Source organism: Mus caroli, unplaced genomic scaffold (assembly GCF_978045245.1).
Source record: "Mus caroli unplaced genomic scaffold, Mus_caroli_1 scaffold_10, whole genome shotgun sequence".
In the NCBI taxonomy this organism is placed as follows: domain Eukaryota; kingdom Metazoa; phylum Chordata; class Mammalia; order Rodentia; family Muridae; genus Mus; species Mus caroli.
The window spans coordinates 8,876,344-8,904,245 of record NW_028227265.1 but is presented as its reverse complement, the minus strand read 5'-3'; the positions used below and the strand labels follow the sequence as shown (position 1 = coordinate 8,904,245).

Genomic DNA, 27,902 nt, shown 5'->3' with positions numbered 1-27,902 from the left:
AACCTCAGTCCTGGACAGCTTAAGTGTTTGTTTTTGGGGACTTGGGGAGGAGGCCAGCGGCGGGTGCTCAAAGGGCTCTTTGTGACCAATGAAGCCCAAAGGTGCCATGGGCCACTCGGGGATCACTGGGGTGTACGGACATTGCTGCTGGGTGATGTTGCCTGCCTCTCTAGCAGCACACTGTTGTCCTCGACCCTCCACCCTCCGTATCAGGCATGGCGCGCGGTGGGCTCCCCAGGAGCTGACTCAGTAGACATTACAGGACAGAGGTGACAGACTCTGAGCCTAGATGAGGTGTGGCTCTTGCCAGCCTTGGTCGCCCTCTGGGTAAAATACCTGAACCGGACTGGGTAATAGCAGAGTCTCTATGTCCCGGAGGCAGGTTGGGCCAGACTGAGCAGTCAGGCTGAGGAGAGGACACCCTAAGTTCCCTATTCCCTGTCCCTGTCCCTAGTGTTAGTAAGCAGCTGACAAGGGAGCCCAGGGAAGGGAAGGATCTTGCCTGTCTCACCTGCCTGTCGCTGCAGTTGGTGTGTAGGGTCTGCTGATGTGAAGGGTGCCATGCCTGTGTGTAGCGTTATTATGGTTATAGAAGCCCTGTGCACACCTCTTGCTCCAAGCCAGTCCCACCTCCTGCTGCTGTCAGGATCACCATTGGGGATGGTGCCAGGCTCTGAACTGTCAACCCTCGGCGGCACCGACCACTGGCTTCCCAACCTCAGGGACCCTTTCCTCCGGTGGGTTTTGCCGAGCTGGTGTGGGGTGGCTATGCAGCCTTCTTCGTCTGCCCACGCCAGGCTTCTCTCGAAGCGAAGCACAGCGCAGCAGCCACTTAGAATAATCGCGTCAAATGTTGCTGCCATCTGTTGCCAGACTCCATCCCTGCTGCCGCCCGAACCTCTGAGACTTCTGCTCTGTTGCTCTGTACCTAGTCAGGTGACTTCCTAGGAGGCCGGTGTCTGACTTCTGCAACCACAGAGCCTCGTGGCTCTTTCCTCCCGTGCTCCCTCCCTCCCTCCCTACTCCACCATGCCGGGTCCTGCACTCGCCGTGCTAAGTGAGTGCTTTACTGTTGAGCTCATCCTCAGCCTTCTTTTTACTCTTTTTTTTTATTTTGATTTATTTATTATATGTGAGTACACTGTAGCTGTCTTCAGACACACCAGAAGAGGGCGTCACATCTCATTATGGGTGGTTGTGAGCCACCATGTGGTTCCTGGGATTTGAACTCAGGACCTTTGGAAGAGCAGTCAGTGCTCTTAACCGCTGAGCCATCTCTCCAGCCCCATGACTACTTGTTTTTAAGATGAGTTTTCACCAAGTCTAAGTCGGCATTAAACCCATGGTACCCCTGCCTCTGCACCCTGAGTTCGGGCGCCATCCCTCACTGTTACCCCTTTCTTTGCACCTTTTTGATCCACCATGTGTGGGTCTCCTGTCAGTACTCCCAAGTTTTTTTCAGAACACTGAGACAGCAGGGCCTTTGACAGCCTAGGGGTGGACAGTGAAAGGCTTGGGGGTACCAAAAGGTCCCCATTCTCTGCCCTCCCGTGGCTGCAGGGAACCCCAGAGACTGCTTGTACATCCATGGCATTCATGCTGTGGGCAGCCCCTCCTGTCCTTGTCCACAGTGCAGAGGTGGGTAACCTCTCCCGTCATTCTGCCTGGCTGCCTCGTTCCTCCCCTGACCCACAGATCAGAGCCCCTGTCATACCCAGGCCACCCCCACTCGCCTGCTGCTTTCTCCGCTTTCACTGTCTTGGGTCAGGAGTCACCATCTGCTCTGCTCTGCTCTCCTGCTCTGTCGCCTCGCGCAGGGGTTCCTGGGGGAACTGACCTTGGGAGCAGCGGCAGAGGGGCAGGATTTAGCGGCCTGCGGGGTACACGGCCTGCGGGGTACACTCGCCATTGAACATCAGCAGACCTCCCTGCCCCCACCCCGGAGAAGCTGCCTCACATGGGTGCACTCAGAACAAGCCAGCGGCGGCGGCACACATAATAATGAATTTATTATGAAGCCGTCCAGGCTCTGGGGATCACGTGGCACCCCACACTACTGCAGCCGCCAGGTCCCTGCAGCAGGGTGACCCCAGCCTTGTTAGAGCTGCAAAAGCATCACCCTTTGGGCCGCGGGGATCTCAGGGTGGGGGTGGGGGCGTGGAGCCCGTGCTGACCCAGCCTCTGTCTGTTCACAAACATTTCAGTGGTAATGAAAAATGACGAAGGGGCAGATAGGGCATCCAGGTCCACACTGCCTGAGAGCCTTGCTCTGCTGTGCACAGCTTCCCTGGGTGTAATTACCCCAGGGTGAGGGGCTGCTGGCGGAGGAGGGAGGGGCGGATTGGTGCTTGAACTGGGCCTTCAGAAAATTCATCTCAGCTATTAGCTGGTAATTACAGAGCAGAAGAAGCAAGCCTGAGGTCTGGTGCCGGGAGGAGCTGGGATGAAAGGGACGGTAATTACGGCCTCAACAGGAGGGAGGCTGGGCTGATTAATAACTCCTGATGTACTGCAGGAGGGAAGTGGTACTGAGACACCCAGACACCCCCCCCACCCCATCCCCCACCCCATGAAGCCTGCTTGGGTCAACTGTGCAGGACCAGAGCGAGATGAGTTGAGCAGTATCATCTGCCTGGTGCTCTGGGGTCTCCTTCCTTGGCACTGATGATATTCCCGGGCATGTTAGGACCCTAAGGGGGGAAATCAGGCAGGATGCACCAAGGCAGCTATTTTGTGGAGATAGTGGCTTCTGGCAGAAACCCAAGCTCTCAACGCTGGGTTCTGGATGGCCGGGTCTAGAGAGGGGAAAGCTGCGGCTGGCCAGCTTGAGAGTGAACGTTTGGGTGAGGCAGCAGGAAGGAGCCTGTGTAGAGTGCCCAAGAGGCCACTTAGATTTAGGCTCACTTTCTCACCGAGCTGCTCGCCTGGAGAGCACGGACTGCAGGCAGCCCCGGGCCTCATCCATCACAGGCCCTTGCAAGACAGAGCTTATTCCCAGCTGTTTAGGATAATGAATTCACAGGAGCCAGTACCATAGATGACAATGGCTGGGAACAGAGAAGTTAATAAATACCCCCTAATGAGGGCAGGGAGAGCAGGCATCCCGTGCCCACCTCTCTCCTTTCTGCTGCCCCCCCCCACCTGCCTGCCGCACCTGAGCCTCTACGGACACCGGTACCTGCCTACTGAGGTGGTTTCTTCTTCGGGTGCCAGGCAGAGAATAGACACCATCCCTAGTGGCCCTAGGCCCTGTGAGTGAAGGGGACTCTTCAGCTCCCCCCAAAATTTGGCAGTGTATCCTCCTCTTTGGTACCTGGGGCCAGTTCCCCACCCCTCCCCCCTACCAGCCCCATGTGCGCATGTGTGAGGAATGGTGCTAATTTTAGACTCCCCCTAATGAAGCCGCTCATTTGGAATTCTATTTTAAGGGAGCTGACATCAGAGCAGCTTCCTAGGCTGGGAATATACTGATATCTCCAGGACCTAGGCTTGGGGTCCCCACCCCCACCCCCAAGGGTAGGGGGCCAAGGGCAGCCATGCCCTGGGCATGAGACTGCTGGAGGCCCTAGGGGTGGATCGGTCCCCTGCTCTCTGACAGTTGAAGTCCTGTTTGGGCTACCCACAGGAGCATGGTGGGGACCTTTGATAGCATGTGGTACAGGGAGGTCCTACCCGTCACAAATCCTGTTATCTGCCATCCTGCCAAGTCTGGTGGGCCCAGCATATCCGCTTACACCCATTGGCATCTTGAAGAGCCCCCCCTCCCCAGTGGCACGGTCCCCTCCTCAGATTTGGGGGATGGGCCTGCAGCTGTACCGCGAGCTGCTGCGGCTCCCAGCATCTCCATGTGCCATGCTGCCCACCTGGTGCGGGTGGTTGGGTGAAACACTGAAACTTCAACCCTCCTGCTGGATCTGAGGCAGCTTGCTTCACACAGGACATAGCTCTTCCCCCAGAGTGGTCCCAGCCCTGCTCCCAACCCACCCTTGTGCTGAGCCTACCCACTCATATCTGTGGAATGAGTCCAAGGACACCATCCCTTGTGATGGCTCCTGAGACGGCTTTGCTCTGTCAGTGGCAGAGGCTGGGGGTCAAATATGTTGGCAGAGTGTTTCTTGGCTTCTGATGGGTTGAGGTGAACCACTTGTTCCAGATTCTGTGCAATATGCAATATATTAAACTGCCCCAAGGTTGGTGTAGGGAGTAGAATAGCGTCTCCTAGTGCCTGGAGTCTCTGTGGGTCCACGACAGAAAAGGCTTAGCTGGTCTGGTCCAGCTCAGATTGCTGCTCCAGGGACTGGAAGGCAAGAAGGGGGTCCCAGCCCCATCTCCCCAAGCTGAAAACAATGTATTTGTTGGAAGTGAGCTGTCAGAACCATTCACACACAGGGCTTTCTCTGTGTCTTGCAGGAATGAGGGACAAGACTTGGGGACATGTTTTAAATCACCGGAGTCGTGTAGTTCTGAGTGATGGAGGCGTGGCAGGGTTCAGGCTGACTGCGGGGATGTGAGAACATTACCACTCACTAGCAGGCCAGCCTCGGCACACCTGGCCTCAGTTTCACCATCTGCACTCCTTGAGATCCAAGGATGACTGAGATGCTGGCCACAAAGAAGGGGGTGGTGTAGACAGTGGCTTAGTGGCTTGGCTATTTCCTAGGCTCCCTGCGTGACTGTCTAGTCACTGGTTCCAAACCTTCCTGATCCTGCGACCCTTTAATACAGTTCCTCATGGCGGTGGTGACTCAAAGAAGTCGGGACCCACAGGTTGAGAACCCCAGTAGTTTAGAGAGCCACCCTGATTGGACCTTAGGAGCTGTGCCCAGGATGTCATGGCTACCTGATCCCTGTTACAAAGAGGGCCTGGTATGGACGCAGGTCAGCCTCCAGGCTCAGCAGCCTGCTGCCCCTGGGACACAACCCATGCACCACAGGACCTGGCCACCACTGGAAGCCAGCCAGCCTGCTTGCTCTGGGCATCTTTATAGCCCTTGCTGGTGTGCCCAGCCTCTGTGACCTCTTTCTTGCAAAGCCCCTGTCCTGGCGTGCTTACTTTGGAGGCATCCACGTGGAGGAAGCGGGGGGGGGGGGGCGGGGGGGGGGAGGGGGTGGAAGTGAGAGATTGTTCTGTGGTGCGATCTCTGTGAAGGCGGGCCTCTTTCCCAGATGATGGGAAGCAGTACTGGGATGGTGCCTGGAAAAGCTGAAGGAGTGAGAGTGGGAGGTGGCTCCCAAAACCCTTTCTTAATGTCCTCTTCCCTCTGAGGGAAAGACCAGTGCATCCAGGCTACAACGTGGTTTCGAAGGCAGATTTTATTCTTCCGTGTCTTCAGGCCCTGGGACCTAGGGAAGGACTTGACGGGGGCCTGCAGGGAGCTGTAGCCTTGGCCACCATCTCCTACCACCTGGGGGGGATTGGATATGAGAAGAGTGAGGAGGAGACTGGCCCCGGCCTGAGAGAGAGTTAGTTAGGCACTGGGTATGCGTTGATCCCACAGACAGACCTCAGTTTCCTTCTCCGTACAATGGGGCAGTTGTCGAGCCGGCCTCCTGACGCTGTTGAAGATGTCAATGGTTTCATACCCGTGCCCGTCAGCCGCTGCTTGCATTGTCTTCTCAGTTGTTCCAGCCCGTGCCTCGTCTCTCTGGGGTCTGGTGGGGCTCTGCATATGGTGTGTCGGGGTACCCCATAGGTCTGGCTCTGGGGAGCCGGTCCAGCATTCAGCTTCAACCGGGGTGCCTTTAGACCTGAGGGGCCAGCAGGACTATGGGGATGGGTCCGCTCTCTGCACCGCTGGCTGTGCTCCGCTCTCGCGGCCCCTTGGCTCTCGCTGCATGCCGCTGCAGTGCCCTGGCGCTGGCGCTCTGCTCTCTGGGTGACACTGGTTCTTCTTTTCCTGTTTCAGGCATGAGCCATGAGCCCAAGTCCCCTTCCATAGGGATGCTTTCCACGGCGACCAGGACCACCGCCACCGTCAACCCCCTCACCCCCTCGCCACTCAATGGCGCCCTGGTGCCCACCGGTAGCCCGGCCACCAGCAGTGCGCTATCGGCCCAGGCCGCTCCATCCTCCAGCTTTGCTGCCGCGCTGCGCAAGCTCGCCAAACAGGCAGAGGAGCCCAGAGGTAAGAGGCACCAGGCCACTCGCTCATGGGATGCCCCCTGCCCACTATGCATCTCTCTGGCTGCTGTGGCCACAGGAGACAGCTGTCTGCAGCCTGTGGTACTGCACCTGCATCTCCCCTCCCCCACCACATCCAGGCAGAGCTGGCCCGGGTGTAGCTGTCAAGTGTAGCTGTCATCGTACCTCAGGCCCTGACCCCTGACATTTAACCCCAGCTCTGCACCCTGCTTCACTGTGCCTTCCTCTGTGCCTGCCTCTGCCTTCCTCAGCTTCAGTGGCTACTGTAGACGCTTATTGGTGGACAAGTGGACTTGACATTGGGGACGCCTGTGGGACCAGAGACTGGCCTTCTGAAGCCTCCCGAGCTGAGGACATCATGTTGCTTCGGGCAAAGGCTGGCTCTTTCTGAATTCGGTCTTGTTGACAAAAGGTTCTCTTAGGTCCCCATTGGATCTGGCTTTGGACACGTCTTGTGTCCTGTGATGACTGTGCTGGTCAGGAATGAGTGGCAGAGATGGGTGGGTTTATGCCTGAACTTGGGAGCTCTTCAGATTCTGGCAACTCCTGGACTTGCTGCTCAGAGAGGCGGGTGGCCAAAGTATGGAAACTTTGTCTCAAAGGCCCTGGGGTCCTACAGAGCCGTCACTTACACTTAGGCTTGCAGAGAGTCCGCTCTGGATGAGTGGGCTGGCAGAGGTGAGGGTGTGACTGGGATGGGCCCTGAGGGTACCAGAGAAGGGAGTCCATCTGCCCAGTGGAAGACAGCTGCTGCCAAAGGACCACACCTGAGCCAACCCACCTTGGTTGGCTGCTGGCCAGGTTCTGGTGACCCTGAGGAAGAAGTTAGTCTGCCCACCTCTGCCATCCTGGGCTCTCCCATTGTCCTGCAAAATCCTGGGGCCAACTGGTCGGGCCGAGTACCAGAGGCTGCGGTGAATGGAAACATGGTCAATTCTGAACAACAGAATGCATTATCCACCGCGCCTGTCGCTTCTTGGCTGTGACCTGGGCATCTGATGCCCAGGAACTTTGTGCCACACCGGGACAAGGAGACAGGGGGTGGCCGTGCTGCTGGCCGAGGCTCGGCCTGTCTCCTGAGTCTTCCCCATGTGTAGATGGGGACTTGGGGCTTGCAATGCTTAGTGTCTGTGGATACAGGGTAGCTTGGGGACCCTGGGACATCCTGACACTGGTGTCCAGCTGGGCCTGGGCCCTTGTCTGCTACCTTACTGGAAACTGGGTGTCTTGGCAGCGCAGCAAAGTTAAGGCCCACCCCGCTAGTCTTCAGGTTCTCGTCTGTGTCGCCAGGACTGGTAGTGATTCTCTGTCGCCTCGGTTTGGACCTGGTGTTGCTGAGGTGGCATGTTGTACGGATACTAAAGCTACCGCTCAGAGGGGTCGTGTTGTGAGACCAGGGTCCCGGGAGCGCATCCTCCTGTCCCCTGAAAGGACTTGGACAGTTGGAACTAGGAATTTCAAGCAAGTGGCCCTGGAAAGAAGGGAGCTTCTTTCTTGTTCAGCGAGCCACCAGTGTGGTGCAGGGGGCTTGGCTTGAGAGCTGTGGAGAGCTGGATTTGCCTCCCGGGCTGTGGGTTGCCCGTTCCAGAATATGTCATTCTACAAGCCATATCTTAAATTGGGGGGAGGGGGAGGGCTGTTTATTTGGGTTTTTTGTTTGTTTGTTTGTTTGTTTGTTTTCCAAGAGGGTTTCTCTAGCCCTGGCTGTCCTGGATCTCACTTCGTAGACCAGGCTGGCCTCGCCATCAGAGATCTGCCTGCCTCTTGCCCACCCCCACTCCGAGTCCCGGGATTAAAGGCATGTGCCACTACCACCCGGGTTCAATATTTTCTTGAGATCAGGTGTCTTGCAGCCTAGGTTAGCCTGGAACTGTGTGTAGCTGAGGGTGACCTTGAATTTCTGGTTACTGGGGGATGGGCATACCCAACTCACAGAGTGCCGGGGAGCAAACCTAGGGCCTCGCGTGTGTATGCAAGTGCCACCCCTGAGCCGGATAAGCCATTCCCACTCAGCTTTGATTACACATGCAGCTTTTAGCACACATCCTCTCTAGCATTCCAGAACATGTTTTGTATCCCCCACAGGGTTACCCTTTTCTGGCCTCAGCACCCCCATGGTTCCCTGTCTTGTTGCTCCATCCTTTGACCCCGCTGTGCAAACCATGCTAGCCACATGGGGAGGCAGGTGGGACAGGCACCCTCTCTGGGCCCAGCACCTACCTGGTATCTAGCTCTGGCTCTTCATTCCCTGCCTCTCCAGTCTGTCTGAGTCCTAGGCAATTCCAGGCGCATGTTCTTAGGCCCCCACAGGACAGGCATCTGAGCTGCCGCGCCTGAGAGCCCGTGGTGGCTCTCAGCCCACCCCAGCAGGGAAGAGGGCTCTGGAGTGAAGGTGGGGTGTCCTCCAGAACTGCTGCTGTCACCCCACAGGGGCCTCGCTCTGTGTCCCCTCCGTCCCTGAGGCTCTGCCCCGTGCCCACCCTTCCTGGAAACAGTTGTATTTTTAGCTATCTGACTGGGCTCGCCTAGGCTTCTGCTGCCGACGTCTCTCTTCATGGTGTCTCAGGGGTGCAGTTTAAAAATTCAATCCAGACAACGCAATCAGCATGCCGCCTCATTTGCTCTGCCCCCCTCCCTGCCAGAGAAAGGCAGAGGGATGGGGAAGAGAAACTAGCCCCTCCCAAGACCTCTGTGGGCCCCACAGGGGATATCCCAGGCTGTGGGCTCCATCCCATGTGGTAGTCTAGTTAAGGCAAGGCCAAGGTTTTGCCAGAAGACGCTGGGATTCACCGGGCCAGGCCCAGTATACATCCTGGCACTTTTAATCACTTGCTGTGCCCTGGTGTGTTGGCTTAACAGTCTGAGCCTCAGCTTTTGCCCAGGGCCAGCAGGCCACCTCTGGCAGTCTGTTGATCTAGTGATAGCATACAGAACGGAACACAGATCATGTAATTAAGTACGGCCCCCATGACTGCCTTGCCAAGTGCTGTCGCTGGGGCTTCCCCAATTGTCCCCACCGCCATTTTCTAATCCTGTTGCCCCTGTTTATGCCCCACCCCACCCCAACTCCCTAAACTTGGGAACACCCAGGGTCAGCCATTGTGGGTCCCCACTGCTGTGGTCCCAGCCTGGCCAAGCCTAGGTAGCTGCTTGGCCCACTATGGCCTCCCAGTGGTGCAGTGGGTGGGCTTCCGCGGAGGGCGGAGGGTGTACCCTGACTTCTACGCTGGTTTCTGGAAGGAGCATTGGGCTGTGGTCTCCAGCCCAGTCCCCAGGCTGGACCCCTGGGTCTATCCTGCCCTGGCTTCTTAAGTCACTCCCATTACTGTGGACTCTGAATAATGTCCCCAGGTGCTCAGCTGTTCTGAAGCTGCCTCCATCCACCTGTGGCTGGCAACATTGTAGCTCCAGTCTCTGTAGAGGATAGGATCCAGTCTTTCCTCCAAGTAGCTCTGCCCCTCCCCCCAGAGGCCCTTAAGCCTCTTTAAGATTCCATCTTTCCCTGTGCGGGAGCCCAGCTTGGCGGGTGTTGAGCACTCCTACCAGCCCCGTCTATCATGCTGCCCTGGTGGGGGGGAGGGGGTTGGTGACGGGGGTGTTTCTGTCTTTTTGTGACATTAGCCCAGCTGCCTTGAAGGCAAGGGTCCCCCAGATTGCTCAATGGACTTGGCTAAGTTACTTTGAGTAAAGGGGTACTGGGAGCCTCTGGGATCTTACACCCGGAGCCATGTCTCAAGCCACCACCAGCCTGGCCCCATCTGAGGTTCTCAGAGCAGAGGCTCTTTGGCCTCTGTGAGAGCAAGCTGTAAGAGTCCCCGCCACAGCCCCCACCTGTGCGAGATGAAGCTGGGTGCTGCTGCCAGGCAGGGCCCAAGCTGTGTGGCAATCTGCTCATCTCCCACGGGGCCCTGGTGCCGTCTGCCGAGGGGGGTGGGGGTGCGACAGTAGCCCACATGTCCCTGACTGATCGGTGGAAGACCCACACAGCACCAGAGCTGTGTGTACCCTCACTTCCAGTACACCCAGGGCCTTGGGTCCCCTGTTTCCCAGGAAGCACGTGGGGGAAAAGCCGCCTCATATCTGGCTGTTCGCCACTTTGTCACCTGTGGGGACAAGGGTAGCTTAGAGCAGTTAAGCTTCTGATTAGACATCCCCAGTGCTCTGAGCTTTCCGGAAGTCTTTGCCACCTGCCGGCCCTGTAACCAAGGGGCATCAAGTTACCATGGGTGGTGGATGAAACCCATACCCAGCCCCTGAGAGGCAGAGGCTGGGGACCATCCCTCTGGGTTTGAGTCCGAGCAGTCCCCCCACCTGCCTGCATGTCTGCTACAGGGTGGGCTGGGTGCAGGCCGAGACACACCCTGTGTGCATCTCCTTGGAAATCTGCCTCTTTCAAAGAAAACAACCAAACAAATGGCCTGCCTGGCATGCCTGCCTGCCTGTCAGTCTGCAGCTGGCAAGGTGGAGGCGTCTTCTCGCGGTGTCTGGAGCCCCATCTGCCTGTGTCTCAGGTGTGAGCAGCAGGGCTAGCTATTATGGAGGAGAGAGACCAGGATGGGGAGGGAGAATCACCCAGAGTCCAGAGCCACAGCTGGCCCTGAGGTGACAGGAGGCAAGCAGGGTGTATGGACATCAGGATGACGGTCCATCCTCTCTCCACCCCTCTTACCACCTCTCCTTCCCTCTTTCTATCCCCCATCCCACGCCCACCCCCACACAATCTTCACAGTGTCCTAACATGGCAGTGGCAATGGGACAGAGCTCAACTCCAAGGGATCCATCCTCACTGGCTCCTGCCAGCCTCAGTTCTTAGGACTGGTGCTGTGGTTGGTCACAGCACGTTCTTTGCCCGACAGGTATTACTGGAAAGTTAGTTTCTCTCAAGTCACAGCCCCTTCCTGACTGCTGACTGGGGTTTAACGGCACCACCACCAGCCCCGTTCCCTCGCGGACGGACACTGAGGCCACCCAGCCTCCAGATCTGTGACATGCGTGAAGACGCACTGGCAGAGCAGGAGGGAGTCCTATCTGGCAGCATATGGCCACCCTGTGGCTCCGTTTGACTGTCTCCTCAAAGCTGCATATCATGGCGGATGCCTCTGCTGGAACTTGCTGCTGCACGCCTGGCTATTTGTGCTACACTCTGGGGGCTCCAGAGCGCTTCCCTGCCTGGTGCTTGTCACTGTGCCCTTGGTCCTAGGTCCCCTTCACTGTCAGTCCTCATAGTGCCCGGGCAGTGGTTGGATCGTAGTGTTGGTTGGGTTTATTTCTTGTTCCTTAACACCCACCCCCACAACTAACTGTTGGGAGTCGCTTGAGTCTGCAGGGACGAGAGTGACAGCCCTGAGATGTGGGACCACTTCTACCAGCAGGGATGTCAGATAAGAGTACCTGCTGTGCAGAGATCCAGACCTGAGTCCAGATTTCTAGAACCTGTGTGGGGGAGGCAGAGGTGGAAGGACCCCCCTTGGTAAGCTGGTCACACCAGTCGAGCTCCGGGTTCAGTGAGAGAGTCGGTAAATACAGGGAGAGAGCCGTTAAGGAAAGCACCTGAAATCATCTTGCGTGCTCGAACTGACATACACATATTCAACTGACACACATATTCAGGAAAAGGGGCCATTGCAGGTGTTGCTCAGCAGTTCGTATCTGCACCAGCTGGCTAAGGCCGCCCAAGCTCTTGCCTTTGGGGGTCTTGGCTCTTAATAACACGGACTGCCCCTCAGGGCCTTGGCCTCATCTGTGGGGGTCAGTCAGTAAAGGTGATGCAGGCACCCTTCTGCCTCTTCATCTGCAGCCCGGCCCTGGCTCTCTGACCCATTCCCACCACTCTGGCTGAATAGCTTCAGTTAATTACAGCGATGGCGGACCTGCCTGCTCCGGCAGCACAGCTAGAGAGAAAGAGAGAGCACAGGGCCGGGAGCCAGGCGCCAGCCTCGCTAATTGGCAGCGCCTTGTGAGGTATTGATCCCAAGGCTCTCGCTGGTGAGCACTGGCCTCTGCCTTCCACCTCCAACGGGATTAGGCTGCTAATTGTCCGTGGCCAGCCTCATCCTCTTTGAGCCAGCCCCACACTAGAGCCTGCCTGCCCCATACTCATCCCTTGCTGGGCCAGGCTATTGCTAGCATGCGAAGGGGCAGAGAGGGGTCAGCTGAGCTGGCTGCCTTGGGACTGCCCTGTCCTTTATAACAGATGGGGGTACAGAGGAGCTAGGATGGTCCCTGAGGCACCATCTGATTTCCCCCTCTGAGGAGGGTCATTTGGCTACCTATCTCAGCAGGGCCCAGAGCCCTCAATGGTGGTCCAGCGCCTGCAGGCACCTGGATAGTATGTGAGTCGGCCACTGCCGTAGCTAGCAGTTGTCTTCTGTGCGTGGAAGTGTTAACTGTTTTTGCTCCCGTGTGAGGATAGCATGTTCCTGGCCCTTGTGTTCATGTCTGTGCAGTGGGTGGGAGCTACTGTTCACAGTAGCTGTCAGGTAGGGCCAGGCAACTGTCCAATGACTTGTCCCCCTCAGTGATGGTCAGCAACCTTGAGGTATGGATGGAGTTCTGGTTTGGGAGACACTGTTCAGCAAAGGGGGCCAGGGAATGATGCCCAGAGCCTACAGAGTGTCACCCTCAGGCTGCTGGGTCTCGGGCGGAGCAGGCACGGCTGCAGGTTATAAAAGTGTTCCGCAGGTTGATGGTGGTGATCAAGCGGGGGCTGGCTCTGCTGAGGTGGCTCTGTCCTTTCATCCCAGGGTTCAGACAGCGAGGGCAGGAGGATTGCCATGAGTCCAGACCAGGCAGGGCTCCAGCGTGAGATCCTGTCTCAAAAGAGGGGGGGCGGGCAGGAGTTGCTAGGGAGATGATTCAGTCAGTAAAATGCTTGAGGGACCTGAGTGTGAGCCCTAGAACATACCTGTTTGAAGGCAGGCATGGTATCTTCCACTCCCAATCTCATGCCAAGGAAGTATGGACACACACAGCCCTAGGGGACCTCCACCCCCATCCCCATCCCCCACCCCACCCCCTGCCTTTCTGTCTAGCCTGACTTGAGCTCCAGGCTGTGGAGAGAGCCTGTCTTAGAAACAGTAAGCAGTGTCCCGAGGACTGCACCCAAGGTTGTCGTCTGGCCTCTGCAAACATGTCTGAGCACATGTGTACCCGCACACACAGATTTCCGCGTACACAGAGATCGATGGCGTATTAGACGTGAGCATCATACCGTGGCTCCCCTGGGAAGGACCGCGCGGCACACCCGAGCAGGTTGCTGTTTTAGGCAATAGGAGGATTCCTAAAAGTAGTGTGAAAGTGATTGCGTTTTTGCCTGGCATGGAGACAACCTGATTGTCAGCTCTGGGCCAGCTTGGGCTGAAAAGTTGGGCCCCTGCCTTTCTGCCCGCGCCCCCCTCCCCCCAGGAGCTATGTTCCACCCTTTGAGGTATTGTCTCTGAGCAAGGAGGTTGCATCCTACAGTGTGTGCTTGGCTTGGCTTTTTCTGTTCCTTGTGTCCTCTCGTGAATGTGGCTGAGGGCCTTGTTGGGGCATTCCCGTATAGAATAGGCAGGGCTGGGACTTGGTATAGCCCAGGGTTGTGGGCATGCTTCACATCAGACCGCGTGGACTTTCTCAGGGGTGTTTGGTTGACAAGAGCCCTCACTTTTGGACACATATAGTGACTGGCATTGCAGGCCTAGGGTGTGGCTTTCTGGCCCCTTGGGTTTCTCAGCTGCACAGAGGGATACCCTCCTACTGAATCCAGGGAGGTATAGAATGCCATGCCCTCCCTGGCTCCTGAATGGTAGCTCGCTCGTGCCAAGGTTCTTGGTCAGTCCCCAGGCCTGGCTGCACCCAACCTGTAGCTTGCCTCCGTCAGATCCCAGAAGCTGGCCTCCCGAGCCAGTGTGTCTCTGAGCCTAGCTGCTCTCCTGTGCTTTCTGACTGGCAGGCACTGGATGGTCACTGTGCTGGGTTCACACTGCCCAGCCTTGGGGCTGGCTGCTGCCCACTGCCCGCTTGAGACTAGAGAGTTCTCAGGGTGTAGGCGGTGGGTGTGGTGCTCACTGGAGACCCAAGAGATTCTTCCCTAGGCTCCAGCCTTCAGCCTGATTGCCGAGGTCAGGCCCTGGTAGTCATGTGAACAAGAGGTGTGCTTGGCTGGAGCTGCTCGGGGCACTGTGCTGTACAATTACACAAGTTACACATGGGCCTCCGCAGTCAAGAGGCCGTGCTATGTGTCCGCAGGTAGCATGATTGTCCAGGGAGAGAGGGGGCTGTGTTAGTGACGGAGACCAACCCTCACTACCAAGCTCTGTTGGAACTGACACCCCAAGAACTAAGCTGCCCCGCCACCACTACCTACCTGCCCCTGTTCCCTTTTGCTGCTGGGGGTGGTTGGGAAGGGGAACACGTTGCTTCTTTCTGGGGTCGTGAGGCTGTTCGGGGTATAGTAGTATTCACTCAATGTGGCCTATCCACTGGAGGTACATTGACGTGGTTTTAAAAGAGTGTGAGTGACATCTCAGATTTTTTTTAAGTGTAAAAATAGCTGTCCACCTCTACGCCTGAGAGGCAGTATGACAAGGGAGGCCACAGAATGGCTGTGGGTCCGTCCCTGCCTGCCTGCTCTTGGGCCTCACTCCCCGTGAGCATTCTGGAATGGCAAGAAGCGGGGGCGTGGTGGGTGGTGGTGTGACACACACAGGCCCCTGAGCTGCTTCATTTTCTTTCCGCAGGGTCCTCACTGAGCAGCGAGTCATCTCCAGTGTCCTCTCCAGCCACCAACCATAGCTCTCCAGCTAGCACGCCCAAACGAGTGCCCATGGGCCCCATCATCGTCCCCCCTGGGGGTCACAGTGTCCCCAGCACTCCCCCAGTGGTCACTATTGCCCCCACTAAAACCGTCAACGGAGTCTGGAGAAGCGAGAGCCGCCAGGTGAGTGGCGCCACCCAGAGGTGTGGGCACGGTGGGGGTAATGAGGATGGAGGCGGGGTGTGTGGGGGTGTTCCTGCAGGCTGTTTTCTGTCCACAGCTCTGTTGAGAACTTGAGGTGGGAGCGAGGTTGACCTCTCACCCTGGTCCTCAGACTCTTCTGCTAGGTGAGCTTGTTACACACCCGGTACTGGAAGATACTAGGATTAAGGCAACCCTTACATCAGACTTGTGACAGAGTACCACAAATTCATCGTTGCTTGGTTTAGGAGGCCAGAGCCTCCCTAAGCCTGGGGAGGGAGGGGGTCGCCAAGGCCCTGCCCCTTTACACAGTGGTGTCTTATTGTGTCCTCTGGTGGCCTGGAGGGCAATCACTTCTCCCTTAGGGGTCTACATACCCAGAGGCACCAGGTTGAGACCGACAACAACCATAGAGTGCCCGAGGTGGTATCTTCGTGCCTTGGATCTTTGGCTAGACCATAGCTGTGACTGCTTTGGAGGAGTAGGGGCGGGACTGTAGGCTAACTCTGATGGTCCCTGATGCCAGCCAGCACCGGGGTCCTTGTGTCTGCAGCCTCTAGCTGACCTAACTACAGTGGAGGAGCCAGCCCCAGAGCTTCCCCTGTACTGCTGGGCCTCCCAGTGGCCTGGCAGCCTGGCGCCCAGAGGGGGCCTTGCTAATTAAGAACCGCTGTCAGCTGTGGCTTTCCCGGGATTCTCCAGCCCCATTCCCAGAGGGGTTGTACTGCTAGGAAGTACTAATTAAACCACAAAGATGGAGGGGAGGGGAAGGAGAGCACCTCTCCCCTGCTGGGGCAGGGCAGGATTAGGCAGGGTGTGAGTTTCATCTGCCCTTCAGGTCTGATTGGTGTCCCCAGTAAAGTGCTTGGAGCAACCATCAGGTTCCTGACTGAAGCGCGGGGGCCAGCCTTGGCCCATTCCTCCTGTGGCTGAAGTCACACTTAACCCTGGGAAACCTGTCTGAGCGATTCTGTCATCCAATCTCAGCTCAGAGCAGCCTAGACCCACCCTGTCCTGGCTTAAGAGAAGTCAGAGAAGTTGCCACCGCCAACCATCTCCTGTCTGTGGAGTCCTGCCAGAGCGCAGCTTTGACCTCAGACTATGAGTCAGCTGATAAAAACCCCCATATATAGCCTTCCCTTCCCGGGATAACCAGCTTGCCTGGTGACTGGCTTTGCTCCTGAGAGAGAAACTGGTGGGAGGGTCACTTCCTGTTCCTGACTTGGGCCCCCCGGAGCTTCCGCTGACTGGAGCCCCTGGCCCAGGTCCAAGACACTTCATGTCCCCTTGGAGAACTAGGGGGTTCCAAGTGCCTCTGCCTTGTGACTCCTCTGCCCAGAGCCTGTCACTATCCTCAGAGGATCCTTACTGCCTCAGAAACATTTAGTAACCCGGAGAAGGGCTCTGATGGCTCTGCTCCAGCAGTTCACGCTGCGGTTAACAAGACCTGCTCGCCACCAGGGAGGCTGCCGCCGCTGACAAGCGCACACAGTGGATGATGCTCAGAGCTCAGCGGAGTTTAATCCTTTCCAGGAGGGCGGGGGATGCGCTCTCCCTGTAGTGTGGCCATGAGTCACTAGGGGCCTCTGGAGGCTGCATCCACTGGTTGGGAGTCAAGGGGGTGTGTGTGTGGCTCCAGGGTGACCAGGCAGTGGAAACCGCGTGAGAGATGAATGAAGAACAGTCTGGAAACTAAGGGGCCCGTCCCACTTGACCAGCTGTGGAGACCTCGCTCTAATCAGTGGAGAATGAGAGTTCTCTCTTCCCCAGCCGCTGCCGTTCATGGATGCAGCTGTGTCTTGGAGCAGCTCTGCAGACATATCTTGTCTGCCACAGCTGCTGCCAGGAGGGTACCTTGGGGCAGCCACCATGCCGGGGCTTTTTCTGTCCTTGTCACCCAGGCAGCACCCTGCCCCACAGATGGCCTGGTTAGCCAGGTTCTAGTCAGAGAGGCCACAGGCCTGAGGAGGGCAGCAGTGTGCAACACCCCCCTCCCCAAAATTGGCCTGATGACCTTTTTTTTTTTTCTCTTCTTTTTCATCTTTGGGTTTTGTTTTGTTTTGTTTTTTGAGACAGGATTTCTCTGTGTAGCCTGGCTGTCCTGGAACTCACTCTGTAGTGCTGGGATTAAAGGCATGTGCCACCACTGCCCAGCCTGATGGCCATTTTTCTAGTCTCCTTGTTTGTCCTGGTGTGAGTGGTATATGTGCCCCACCCCCACCCTACCCCACCCTGCCACACACACCTATATGGTACTTTGTGAACGTTCCTCCTGAGGAGGGCAGGTCAGAGGTCATGAACCCATGAGGACCCCACAAGGGAACAGACACCGCCTGCTGCTGCACCCGGGGAAGGAAACAGATGTTGCTGCTCATTAAAAATTCAATCAGCAGCCTGTCTCCCTCAATTAATCGTGGCTGTCTGTCTGTGGGGAGCAGGAGGGCTTGTGGTAGACTCTGTGAGAATGGAGGCGGGGAGGTACGGTGGTAAACTGTCCTCACGCTGCGCACACAGGGTTAAGTGGCGGTACAGACATGACCCCTCCCCTCGGGGCTTACATACGCTCTGGTGATGCTAGCTGACCCCGGGGATAACCACAAGGAGCCGGTAGAATGGCTGGCAGGCCTGTATCCAGAGACAATCAGACAACCAGTGTTACTGTGCTGGCTACCATGAGCCTTTCAGTCACACCATGGGTTCAGCCATGTCAGCCAGAGGACCTTGTGTCCCTAGTGAGTTCCACTGTCTGCCTTGTGTTGGGTTTCTCCTGCAGTAGTGAGGGAAGGGCCTCAAAGTTGTACCAGGAGGCTCCTGGCCCTCAGTCCCCCCTCCGCTCACAGTGGCTCCCTGACTTTGCCTCTCTGCTGTGCCCTAAGGATTCCTCCCTAGTCACAGGTGACAGGCATGCGGCTGTGACTGTTTATACAGAAAATCAGTCCGTCAGGCGGGGTCTCCCCAGCCCAGCCCAGCCCAGCCCAACTGCCACCTCTCACTTCCTGCCTGAAGGGAGCCTCTCCTGGGGTCTCAAAGCCTAAATATGTGCAAGGGTCCCTCACGTAGGTCCATGTCAGCTGCCAGCAGTATCCACATAGCTATGGGCACTGCTGGGATCTTGGGAGCAGCTCTGTCCTGAGGTGCAGGTCCCCAGGGTGTGTGTGTGTGTGTGTCCTGACTCCATGACCACCCTGTTTTGCCTATAGGAAGCGGGAGTTTCTACCCCGCAGATCCCCTCGGATGCCTCATCTTGGGATTCAGCAGTCTGGTGTCTCAGGCTTCCCTGACATTGCTGAGTTCCTTCTAGAGCTGAGCCAGACCCTGGTAGACCTTGGTCCAGACCTGCTCATAGGAGGCTTTCTCCCTAAATACCTCTTTTATGCTTTCTTTGATTTAAAAAAAATTAGGGGGAGGATGTTTCTAGAATATGGCTCCCCAAAACCTAACTCTGTGTCTTCTTCCGCAGGACTCCGGCTCACGAGGCAGCAGCAGTGGTCGGGAGCGCCTATTGGTGGAGCCGCCTCTGGCCCAGGAAAAGGCCGCGGGCCCCACCATCCCCTCCCACCTACTCAGCACTCCCTACCCCTTTGGCCTTTCCCCCGGCTCAGTTGTACAGGACTCCCGCTTCCAACCACTCAAGTAAGTGCCAGCCTGGGGTCAGGGAGGGCTCAGGGGTGGCTCCAGGCAGGCCTGAGAGTTTGCACCGGCAGAGGTAGATAGAATGCCATTAGTCTCAGTGGCCTGATCTGCCCTGAGGTCCTTGGCCCCATCTGACCTTGTGATCCACCCTTTGCTGAGACAGACTTATCACATGTCCTAAACACATTTAAGCCCATCCTCTGGGTCTGGGGAACAGAGAGCCCCTCTAGCATCTCTATCCACTCGTGGGGACCTTGAGGGGCAGGCACTTCCCCGTCTGTGCAGTCTGGGCTTCATGCCAGGCTGTACCTCACTGAGAGGCAGGACCTGAGCCTGGTGAGGGAGTGTGGCACATTGCCTCTGTTGACCACTTCCCCCTCCCATAGCCTCCAGCGGCCTGTGCACCATGTGGTGCCCCCCAGCACGGTGACCGAGGACTACCTGAGAAGTTTCCGGCCCTACCACACTGCTGAAGACTTACGCATGTCCTCCTTGCCCCCGCTCGGCCTGGACCCAGCCACTGCCGCAGCCTACTATCACCCCAGCTACCTGGCCCCACACCCGTTCCCCCACCCGGCCTTCAGGTGAGGCGTCCCCACTCATGCTGTCCTGTGTGCTAATGATTAGTTCTCAGCAAGGCAAAACCTCTCGGGGCAGGCGTCTGCCAGGGCTTGGGGTCCCAGCACTCAAGGGAGCTATATAATTTTACCCAGCTCCGACTGAGTTGAGTCTTGATGGATGGACTCAGTACCACCTGCTGATGCTCCTTGGTTCCCACTTCTCAGCATCTGCATCCCAGCAGCCAGTTCCCACTAACAGTGTATGATACCTAGACAGTGTGATGGAGACTCTGGAGAGAGAGTCAGGCCATGCCCTCTTCCTTAGGAGCTCCTGGCCTCTTACCACAGCGGGTCACACCAGAGGTCTCTGCCTGCAGCCAGTCTGCCCTTCCGCTCAGTCACCCATGGTCCGGCAGGTCCTAGGCGCCCATGTGGTCTGTTCCTTGTGGCCCCCAACAGTGGACATGCTCTTTGCATGCAGTCTCTGCAGTGCTGAGCCTGAGTAAGCGGTGGCTCGCCCAGTGGAGAGGCGCCGGCTCACCTGCCTGGGTCCCGGCCTTTCTCCTGCAGTGCCAGGGATTCACCTGAGGGCTTCGCATCTGCTAGGCAAGCTTATCCTTTGTGGCTCCTGCACACACCAGTCCTGCCTCTCTGTCTACAGGATGGATGACTCCTATTGCCTGTCAGCCTTAAGGTCTCCGTTCTACCCCATCCCCACCCCTGGCTCCCTGCCTCCACTGCATCCTTCGGCGATGCACCTTCATCTCTCTGGTGTACGGTACCCTCCTGAGCTCTCCCACTCGTCCCTGGCGGCGCTACACTCGGAGCGGATGTCCAGCCTCAGTGCAGAGAGGTAAGCTATGTTTTTAGCAGAGTGGGGGGTGGGGGAGGAGACAGTCGAGCGTGCTTGAGGTCCTCAGCGGGGCCTGGGTTGGTGGTGGCAGGATGCGGTTCTTTGTGTGTAGGTGGCAGCTCTTGCGTGTGGCTGCCCTGCTTTGAGCTGGGGCATGGACATCCCTTTAGCACGCTGCCCTGTTTTCCCTCCCAGGTTGCAAATGGACGAGGAACTGAGGCGGGAGAGAGAGCGGGAGCGGGAACGGGAGGCCGACCGGGAGCGGGAGAAGGAGCGGGAACGGGAGCAGCGGGAGAAGGAGCGGGAGAAGGAGCTGGAGCGCGAGCGGGAGAAGGAACGGGAACGCGAGCTGGAGCGGCAGCGGGAGCAGCGGGCAAGGGAGAAGGAGCTGCTGGCTGCCAAGGCCTTAGAGCCCACCTCCTTCCTGCCTGTGGCCGAGCTGCACGGACTCCGGGGTCACAGCACGGAGGAGCGGCCCAAGCCCTCGGAGCAGCTGACCCCAACCCGAGCAGGTACCTGGACTGAGCTGTGTGGAGGGAATGGCCTGTGCCTGCCCCGGCAGTAAGGGGGTGCCATCCCAACGCTGGCAAGACTGGGAGGAGGTGTGCTCTGGCACCCTGGATGGATCCAGGATCCCATGGGTGCCCCCCAGAACAGCCAAGACGCTAGGAGGGGAGTTGCAGTCACTGCTGGTAGAACCTTGGTTGGTCTCTGCCTTTGCCATGGTGATGGTGAACACTAGATACGCCCACTTCACACCACTGAGATACGCCCAATCTGACCTTTTGTTCTGTGTCAGAGTTCTAAAGCCAAGGCTAGCCTGGGACTCAGTTGTCCCTCAAATTCATAGCTATGGTCCTGTGTCAGCCCCCGAAGTGTTGGGAGCGCAGGCATGAGCTATCCCGATCTTGATTTATTTCATGAAATCTTGATTTATTTCATGAAAATCTTTGTGGTTGATGTCCTTAAAAACATGTAAGTTGCTCTGAGCCAGCCACACACACCACATCTCCTCTCTCCAAGGATGAGGCAGTGTTTCCTTCAGTCCTGGGCTCCGAGCAGGGGCGAGGGCACTGGCGCCCCCACAGTGACCGTGTTTCCTCCCACAGAGAAGCTGAAGGACGTGGGCTTGCAGGCGCCCAAGCCCGTGCAGCACCCTCTGCACCCAGTGCCTGCCCCACACCACACGGTGCCCAGCCTCATCTCCAGCCACGGCATCTTCTCTCTGCCTGGAAGCAGCGCCACCACTGCCCTGCTGATCCAGCGCACCAACGAGGAGGAGAAGTGGCTGGCACGGCAGCGCCGCCTGCGGCAGGAGAAGGAAGACCGCCAGTCCCAGGTGTCCGAGTTCCGGCAGCAGGTCCTGGAGCAGCACCTAGACCTGGGCCGGCCCCCCGTGCCCACAGAGGTGGAGCACAGGCCCGAGAGCACCAGGTGGGTCCTGGGTGGGGCCTCCCTCACATGAGTCAAGTGATGCTGGTGCAAAGTCTGTCTGTCCGTCTGTCCGTCTGTCCGTCCTCTCCTGCTGTTGGTCACATGGCCTGCTTCATCTTCTGTACCACTCCAGCCCTCAGCATCTGTGTTGACCTTCAGAATACAGATAAGTCTCTCATCCCTTCTCCTCCATGCTGAGAAGAGCAATACCTGGAAGTACCCCGGGTGCCCGTCCCTGGCCCTCCACACCTCGCACAGCTGTAGAAAGGCCACTCTGAGGCCCCGCTAGTCTTAAACATCCTGTGCTGGACATAAGGTTCACGCCAAGTCTGAGTCCTCTGGCTCCTCTGCCGTCCACTCGGTCTCCCACATCAGCCTGGTCCTACTTGCTGTCACTGGGATGGGGGCGGGGTCACACACCCGTAGCTAAGAACTGTTAAAATGCTTGTTGGCAGCGGTGTGTGCTGTGCTTGTTTATCCATTGCTGTTCAGAACCTGAGGGGAGCTAAAGAAACCCTGTGCTCTACCTCCCCGGAGTGAGGGGCAGCCTTGGCAGCTTTAAGTGGCACTTCAGCCAGACCAGCAAGACCAGAGGAGCCTAGCAGTGACCCCCTTGGGCCCCTCCCCCACAGACCTTGCTCTTACGTCCGTGTGTTTAGGGCTGACCACCCATTTGGTAGCTTACCCCGTTGCTTGTCCCTGGAGTTCCCTCCCTCTCACATCTCTAGCCCTTCCTGCGCTGGCATGTCAGCTAGTGTTGTCAATATTCAAATCTTGTTTGGGCGGCAGCTTCCCTGTCACGCCTAGATAGCACTGCCTACCTGAGGGATCCTGGTACACTGGCTTCCGGAGTGTGGGGGTTGGGCTGTAGATGGACCAGTCAGGGCTGGGTCCCTAAAAGTCACCTGTCCTCTGTCTTGACCAGTTCTGGATCTCGGTAGTAGTCTACTGTAAAAAGAGGCTTGCAGATGCAGCTCCTGCCTGGGTCTGGAAGAGGGCATGGACCAAGTGGTGAAGGGCGAGGGTCCTGGGCAGAGCTGGACGATGATATAGAGTGGGTTAAGGAAGCTTTTTTGCACATCTGGTGAGGCAAGCTGGAAGTCCTCAGGCCGAGCTCTGGGGCTGCTGCAGTTCTGGCAGGAGCCACAGGGGGGCAGCAGTACAGCCACCATCCTGTGTCTCTGATAACTGCTTCCTCTCCAGGAAGAAATGGCTCTCCTAGCGAGAAGGCATGGTGACAGCCTCTCCCCATATGAGTTCACACCTACCAGGCAGTCTGGTGTGAGCCCAGCAAGCTACCCTGGGCATTCTGGGAGGCTGGGAAGCAGCTCTGGTTCCAAAACTCATGGCTTTGGTTTGTTCTCTCTAGGCCAGGAACAAACCGGCATGAGCAGGGCAGCCGTGAACCCCCACAGCACTTTGGTGGCCCTCCACCACTCATCTCACCCAAGCCCCAGCACCACACCGTACCCACAGCCCTCTGGAACCCAGTGTCTCTGATAGACAATGCTCTGGAGACGCGGCGGGCCGAGAGCCACCCTCTGCATAGCCACCCGACTACTTTTGAGCCCAGCCGCCAGGCCGCCGTGCCACTGGTGAAGGTGGAGCGAGTTTACTGCTCAGAGAAGGCAGAGGAGCCCCGGAAGCGTGAGGCCACACCACTGGACAAATACCAGCCGCCGCCGCCACCACCGCGGGAGGCAGGAAGTCTGGAGCCTCAGACCTTTCCCCACGGACCTGGGCCTTTCCTTACTGAACTTGAGAAGTCAACACAGACCATCTTGGGCCAGCAGCGGCCCTCTCTTTCCCAGGCAACCTCCTTCGGGGAGCTCAGTGGGCCTCTGAAGCCAGGCTCTCCGTACTGCCACCCCACAGCGAGGGGCCCCGATCCAGCCTACATCTACGATGAGTTTCTTCAGCAGCGACGGAGGCTGGTCAGCAAACTGGACCTGGAGGAACGCAGGCGGCGCGAGGCTCAGGAGAAAGGTCTGGCCTCCTGAGTGGGTCCCAACCTTCCTGGGAATGGGGGTTCATCAGGACGGGGAGACTCCAGTGCCAGCTGCTCACCTCTCTTCTCCCACTTTTAGCTTCCAGTGCAATTTTTAAAAAATTGGTTTCAGATAGCAGGTTCAGACTTCTGAACCTCACACAGGCAAGGATAGGGCCCCTTGCCTGTCCTGCATTTTGAGGCACATTATCCCAAAATGGGGAGTCACAGCCTGTCTGCCAAGACGTTACTGCAGACATGTTACTGATAATTGATGGACAGAGGCTGGTCAGGTGACTTTAAATATAATAGTGTGACGTTACACAGAGAAACAGCCCAGCAGGGCGTCACACAAGGGTAGTGACAGTTGAGGGCATGTCCTCCAGGGGATAAGGACAGCAGCTGACACTGCCCCGACGGAGCTTGCTTGGGGTTAGGCATCTCCTTCCTGTCTCTGCCCGAAGGTCCTAAGAAGGTCAAGAGAACCAGTAGGGGCTGTAGCTAGAGAAGCAGGCCCCTGCTGAGGGTAACTGCCTCAGGCTATTCTAGGCCCCTGAATCCATATGGCCTGTCTGGTGTCACACCTAGCTCCTCTTAGCTCCGCTTCTGCAGCGCTGGTCAGGATAGCTTTAGGGCCTGGCTGGGGCCTTTCTATCAGTTTACTTTGAGAAGGAATGGGGCCGCTCTGTGGTTTTTAGCTGCCTTCCCACGAGGGTCACAGCAGGGGTCATATGTTCACAAAACCACGGTCACCAGGCCTCTGTCAGGTATGCTCTGCTCTGAGCCTAGGGAGTCTCCCTGCAGGCGTCCAGGCAGATGGGAAGGGGCCAAGCCCTCTGAGCCAGAGTCCTCGCAGGTGCCTGCAGGTCCAGCCCAGGGGTCTCGCTCCCATGCCCCCGGGTGCACGTGTCCACAGAGCATCCCGAGTTCTGAGCCTGGCTCAGTGCACACGTTTTTTTGCCATCAGGGTACTATTACGACCTCGATGACTCGTACGACGAGAGTGACGAGGAGGAGGTCAGGGCACATCTCCGCTGTGTGGCTGAGCAGCCGCCCCTCAAACTGGACACGTCCTCAGAGGTAACCGGTCCCTCCTTGACTCTGGTACACCCTGGGCTGGCTGGGTAGTTGGGGCCTACCTCTTGGCTACCTCTGTGGCCTAGCTCTGGGTCAGACTGCAAGGAGCAGGGGGGGCAGTGACTACACAGTATGAAGGGCAGTGTGAAGCTGACGGTGGGGACGTCACACTCCGTTTGTTTTCTTTCCTGATCTAGAAGCTAGAGTTCTTGCAGCTTTTTGGCTTGACCACCCAACAGCAGAAGGAGGAACTGGTGGCGCAGAAGCGCCGGAAGCGGAGGCGGATGCTCAGAGAGAGAAGCCCGTCGCCACCTGCCGTTCAGTGCAAGCGACAGACGCCTTCCCCCAGGCTGGCTCTGTCCACCCGCTACAGCCCCGACGAGATGAACAACAGCCCCAACTTTGAGGAGAAGAGGAAGTTCCTGACCTTCTTCAACCTGACACACATCAGTGCGGAGAAGAGGAAAGGTACGGCCTTCCTCCGGCCTGCACACACAGGGCAGGGTGCTCCTGGGCGGCTCTCTCTGGTAGGCTTTTGTCCCTTGGTGTTTCTGTCACACTCTACTCTGGCCCATGTCCTGTTTGGATGGGAAGACTGAGGTGCCTGGATGGACAGCCAGTGCCTGTCAGGCCCCCCCTACCATCCTCCTGCACTTGGTTGGAGTGCCTGCAGGACTTTCCCTGGGACTGAGAGGGTGTGCTCAGGGTTTGCGTACCACAGGCCCCTCCTCTTGGGGTTGCCAGTGATCTCTACTGAGCACTGTTCCTGCTGCTAACAGGCCTGGAGAGTGAGCTCGTGGGTGGCCTGGAGACGCCCAGCCTACAGAGCTAAGTACAGCTTGCCCAAAAAGATGCTTCCAGATCAGTCTGGTACCCTAGGCCCATGTTAGAAAAGAGACTTGGGACTGGAATCCACGATATAGAAGACAAGGCGTGGCCAAGGCCTGCCAAGGCTACCCTGATCGGCTCAACACCCATCTTGGGCTGAGGCTTGATGTTCACAGCCATGCCCCTATGTGCTTCATGCCCCTTAAGGGGACTGGCCTCCTCTGGAAGACTCCCAGGAAAACGGTGCCTCCCACTTTCTGGTTGGTCTGACAGGCTTCTTTATTGGCGATGGCAGTTTCTTTTTCCTTTTTAACAAGCATGGTGGAGGTCTCACTTTTCATGCAAGGGTTACTGACGGGCTGACTGCCAGAGCAAGCCCCTGGACACGCACCTAGCTGTTTTGCAAGCTGATTTTTCACCTGGCTTTGTGTCTAAAGGACGCCGTCCGTCGGCACCGAAGCCACTTAAGTTTCAGAGTTGGCAGGAAGAGCCACTGAACCGGGGATCTGCAGTGTGGAATACTCAGGGGTCTGCACTCCTTCGTGGCAAATTGCTATGACCCTAGGCCGGGAGCACGCTCCCTTCCTTGGTCTCTGCCCTTGTGTCAGGGGCCATCCCTGGTCTTCAGATCGGGATACCTGCTGAGAAGGAAGTTACCATGGAAACCCCCAGGTGGCTGCTGCTTGTAACTGAAGACTGTGACTGTCTGGAGCCCAGCAGGGACAGCCGGCTGCTGTCACCTGCTTCTTCCTGTGGGCAGCGCTGGCCAGCCGGCCGTGATGCTTGCTTTTGGTGCCTCTTGGTGTGAAGGGCTTGTACCTGCCAGTCATGGTGGCCAGACCCTGCCCTTCCTCCCCTCTCAAATTGCTGCTAACCTGGGGCTGCTTTCCTCGCAGACAAAGAGAGGCTTGTTGAAATGCTCCGAGCCATGAAGCAGAGAGCACTGTCCGCAGCAGACTCAGTGACAAACTCTTCGAGGGACAGTCCTCCCATCTCCCTAAGTGGTAAGGGAGGGACACCCCACCCGCCAGCGTCCTGTAGATTGGGCGACAGGGTTAGAGGTGGCGCTCGAAGTCTACGTCTCTGCTGTGAACTTTACTGGAAGTGCAGGGCTGGCTTCTCTCCATCCCTCTCCATCTTGGCTGAGCTGAGCCTCGGGAAGCAGTGCAAACTGGAAGGTGGGCGTGAAGGTCAGGGGAGGGCGCTGACTTCCACGGTGCCGCCCCTTCAGCTGCAGGCTGTAGCCATCACTACCCACGAGGATGGGCCCGAAGCCCACCGAATGCCCTGCCTGGGCTCTCCAGACTGTCTCCAGCACCTGCTTTCTCTCTCTGCTTCTCTGCTGCTCTCTGATTGAAGAAAGCTGAAGCCTTGCAGTGCAGCCTCTGGCTAGCTCCTGTCCTCACCTGCTCTCTCTGATTTGGATGAAGTTACTCCTACCTTCTCATCGCTTTCTGCTCTCTCTCTCCACCTGTCCCCTGGGAACTTGTTCAGGGTTGGACTTGCTGCTAAACAGGCCACTCCTCCAACTCTTAACCTCGTGCACAGTGTTAACATGGGGTACACACACTGGGTCTTTCTGCACTTGTAAGCTCTGGAGATGTGTAGTGTCTGCATGCCTTCCTGTTCCACAACTCATAATGCCCCCCTCATTTTCTGTCTCTCCAAGAACCAGCCACACAGCCAGCTCCTCTAGAGACGGATCAGCCTGTCGGGGTCCCTGCCTCCTTGTCAGATGTCCCAAAGGCCGCGGAGACTGGGAGACTGGAACAGCTCCGGCCCCAGGAGCTCTTGAGAGTCCAGGAGCCGGCTCCTCCCAGCGGTGAGAAGGCCAGGCTGAGTGAGGCCCCTGGTGGCAAGAAGAGCCTGAGCATGCTCCATTACCTCCGGGGCGCTGCGCCCAAGGACATTCCTGTGCCGTTGTCTCACAGCGTCAACGGGAAGAGCAAGCCCTGGGAGCCTTTCGTGGCCGAAGAGTTTGCACATCAATTCCATGAGTCCGTGCTGCAGTCCACACAGAAGGCTCTGCAGAAGCATAAAGGTAACCAACCGGCCACAGGTCCCCTGTCACCTGTCACAGTACTGGGTGACACAGGCCATTTACATGGTGATGGTACCGGTTAACCCTTTAATGCCTGTGAATCACTCGGGGAGGGGAGATCCAAGCCTTGATCACTTCCCAGGCTTGTAGCAGGGCCTAATGTACCTGCCCGAGAACCACACACATTTGGGACAGCTAGCAAATGACAGTTCAGGAAGGCCGTGTCCTCTTTGTATGCACGGCCCACAGCTGTTGCTTTCCCCGGATCTGCATGGGCTTACGTGGAGAGTGGTTCTTTGCCGGGGCCCAGTGAATGTAGGGACAGCGACGTCTCCTGCCCTGCTCACCCAGGTGGAATAAGTGTGTGTGTGTGTGTGAGAGAGAGAGAGAGAGAGAGAGAGAGAGAGAG

At 57.4% G+C, this 27,902-nt stretch overlaps 1 protein-coding gene across 8 annotated transcripts in view; it reads left to right on the top strand.

Annotated features, from left to right (window-relative positions):
* Gse1 (Gse1 coiled-coil protein) overlaps nt 1–27,902 on the top strand; it is a 355,349-nt gene that overhangs the window by 322,371 nt on the left and 5,076 nt on the right. For 4 of the 8 annotated variants that reach the window (XM_021169947.3, XM_021169948.3, XM_085843545.1 and 1 more), the window contains 12 exons: nt 5,907–6,125; nt 14,863–15,062; nt 18,541–18,713; nt 19,100–19,297; nt 19,935–20,126; nt 20,322–20,638; nt 21,236–21,560; nt 22,930–23,546; nt 24,515–24,627; nt 24,822–25,092; nt 26,349–26,456; nt 27,122–27,493. In XM_021169947.3, coding sequence (XP_021025606.3) covers nt 5,907–6,125; nt 14,863–15,062; nt 18,541–18,713; nt 19,100–19,297; nt 19,935–20,126; nt 20,322–20,638; nt 21,236–21,560; nt 22,930–23,546; nt 24,515–24,627; nt 24,822–25,092; nt 26,349–26,456; nt 27,122–27,493 — 3,105 coding nt within the window. The remainder of the gene's footprint in view (nt 1–5,906; nt 6,126–14,862; nt 15,063–18,540; nt 18,714–19,099; nt 19,298–19,934; nt 20,127–20,321; nt 20,639–21,235; nt 21,561–22,929; nt 23,547–24,514; nt 24,628–24,821; nt 25,093–26,348; nt 26,457–27,121; nt 27,494–27,902) is intronic. The other 4 variants (XM_029480386.2, XM_085843546.1, XM_085843544.1 and 1 more) reach the window with 2 other exon arrangements.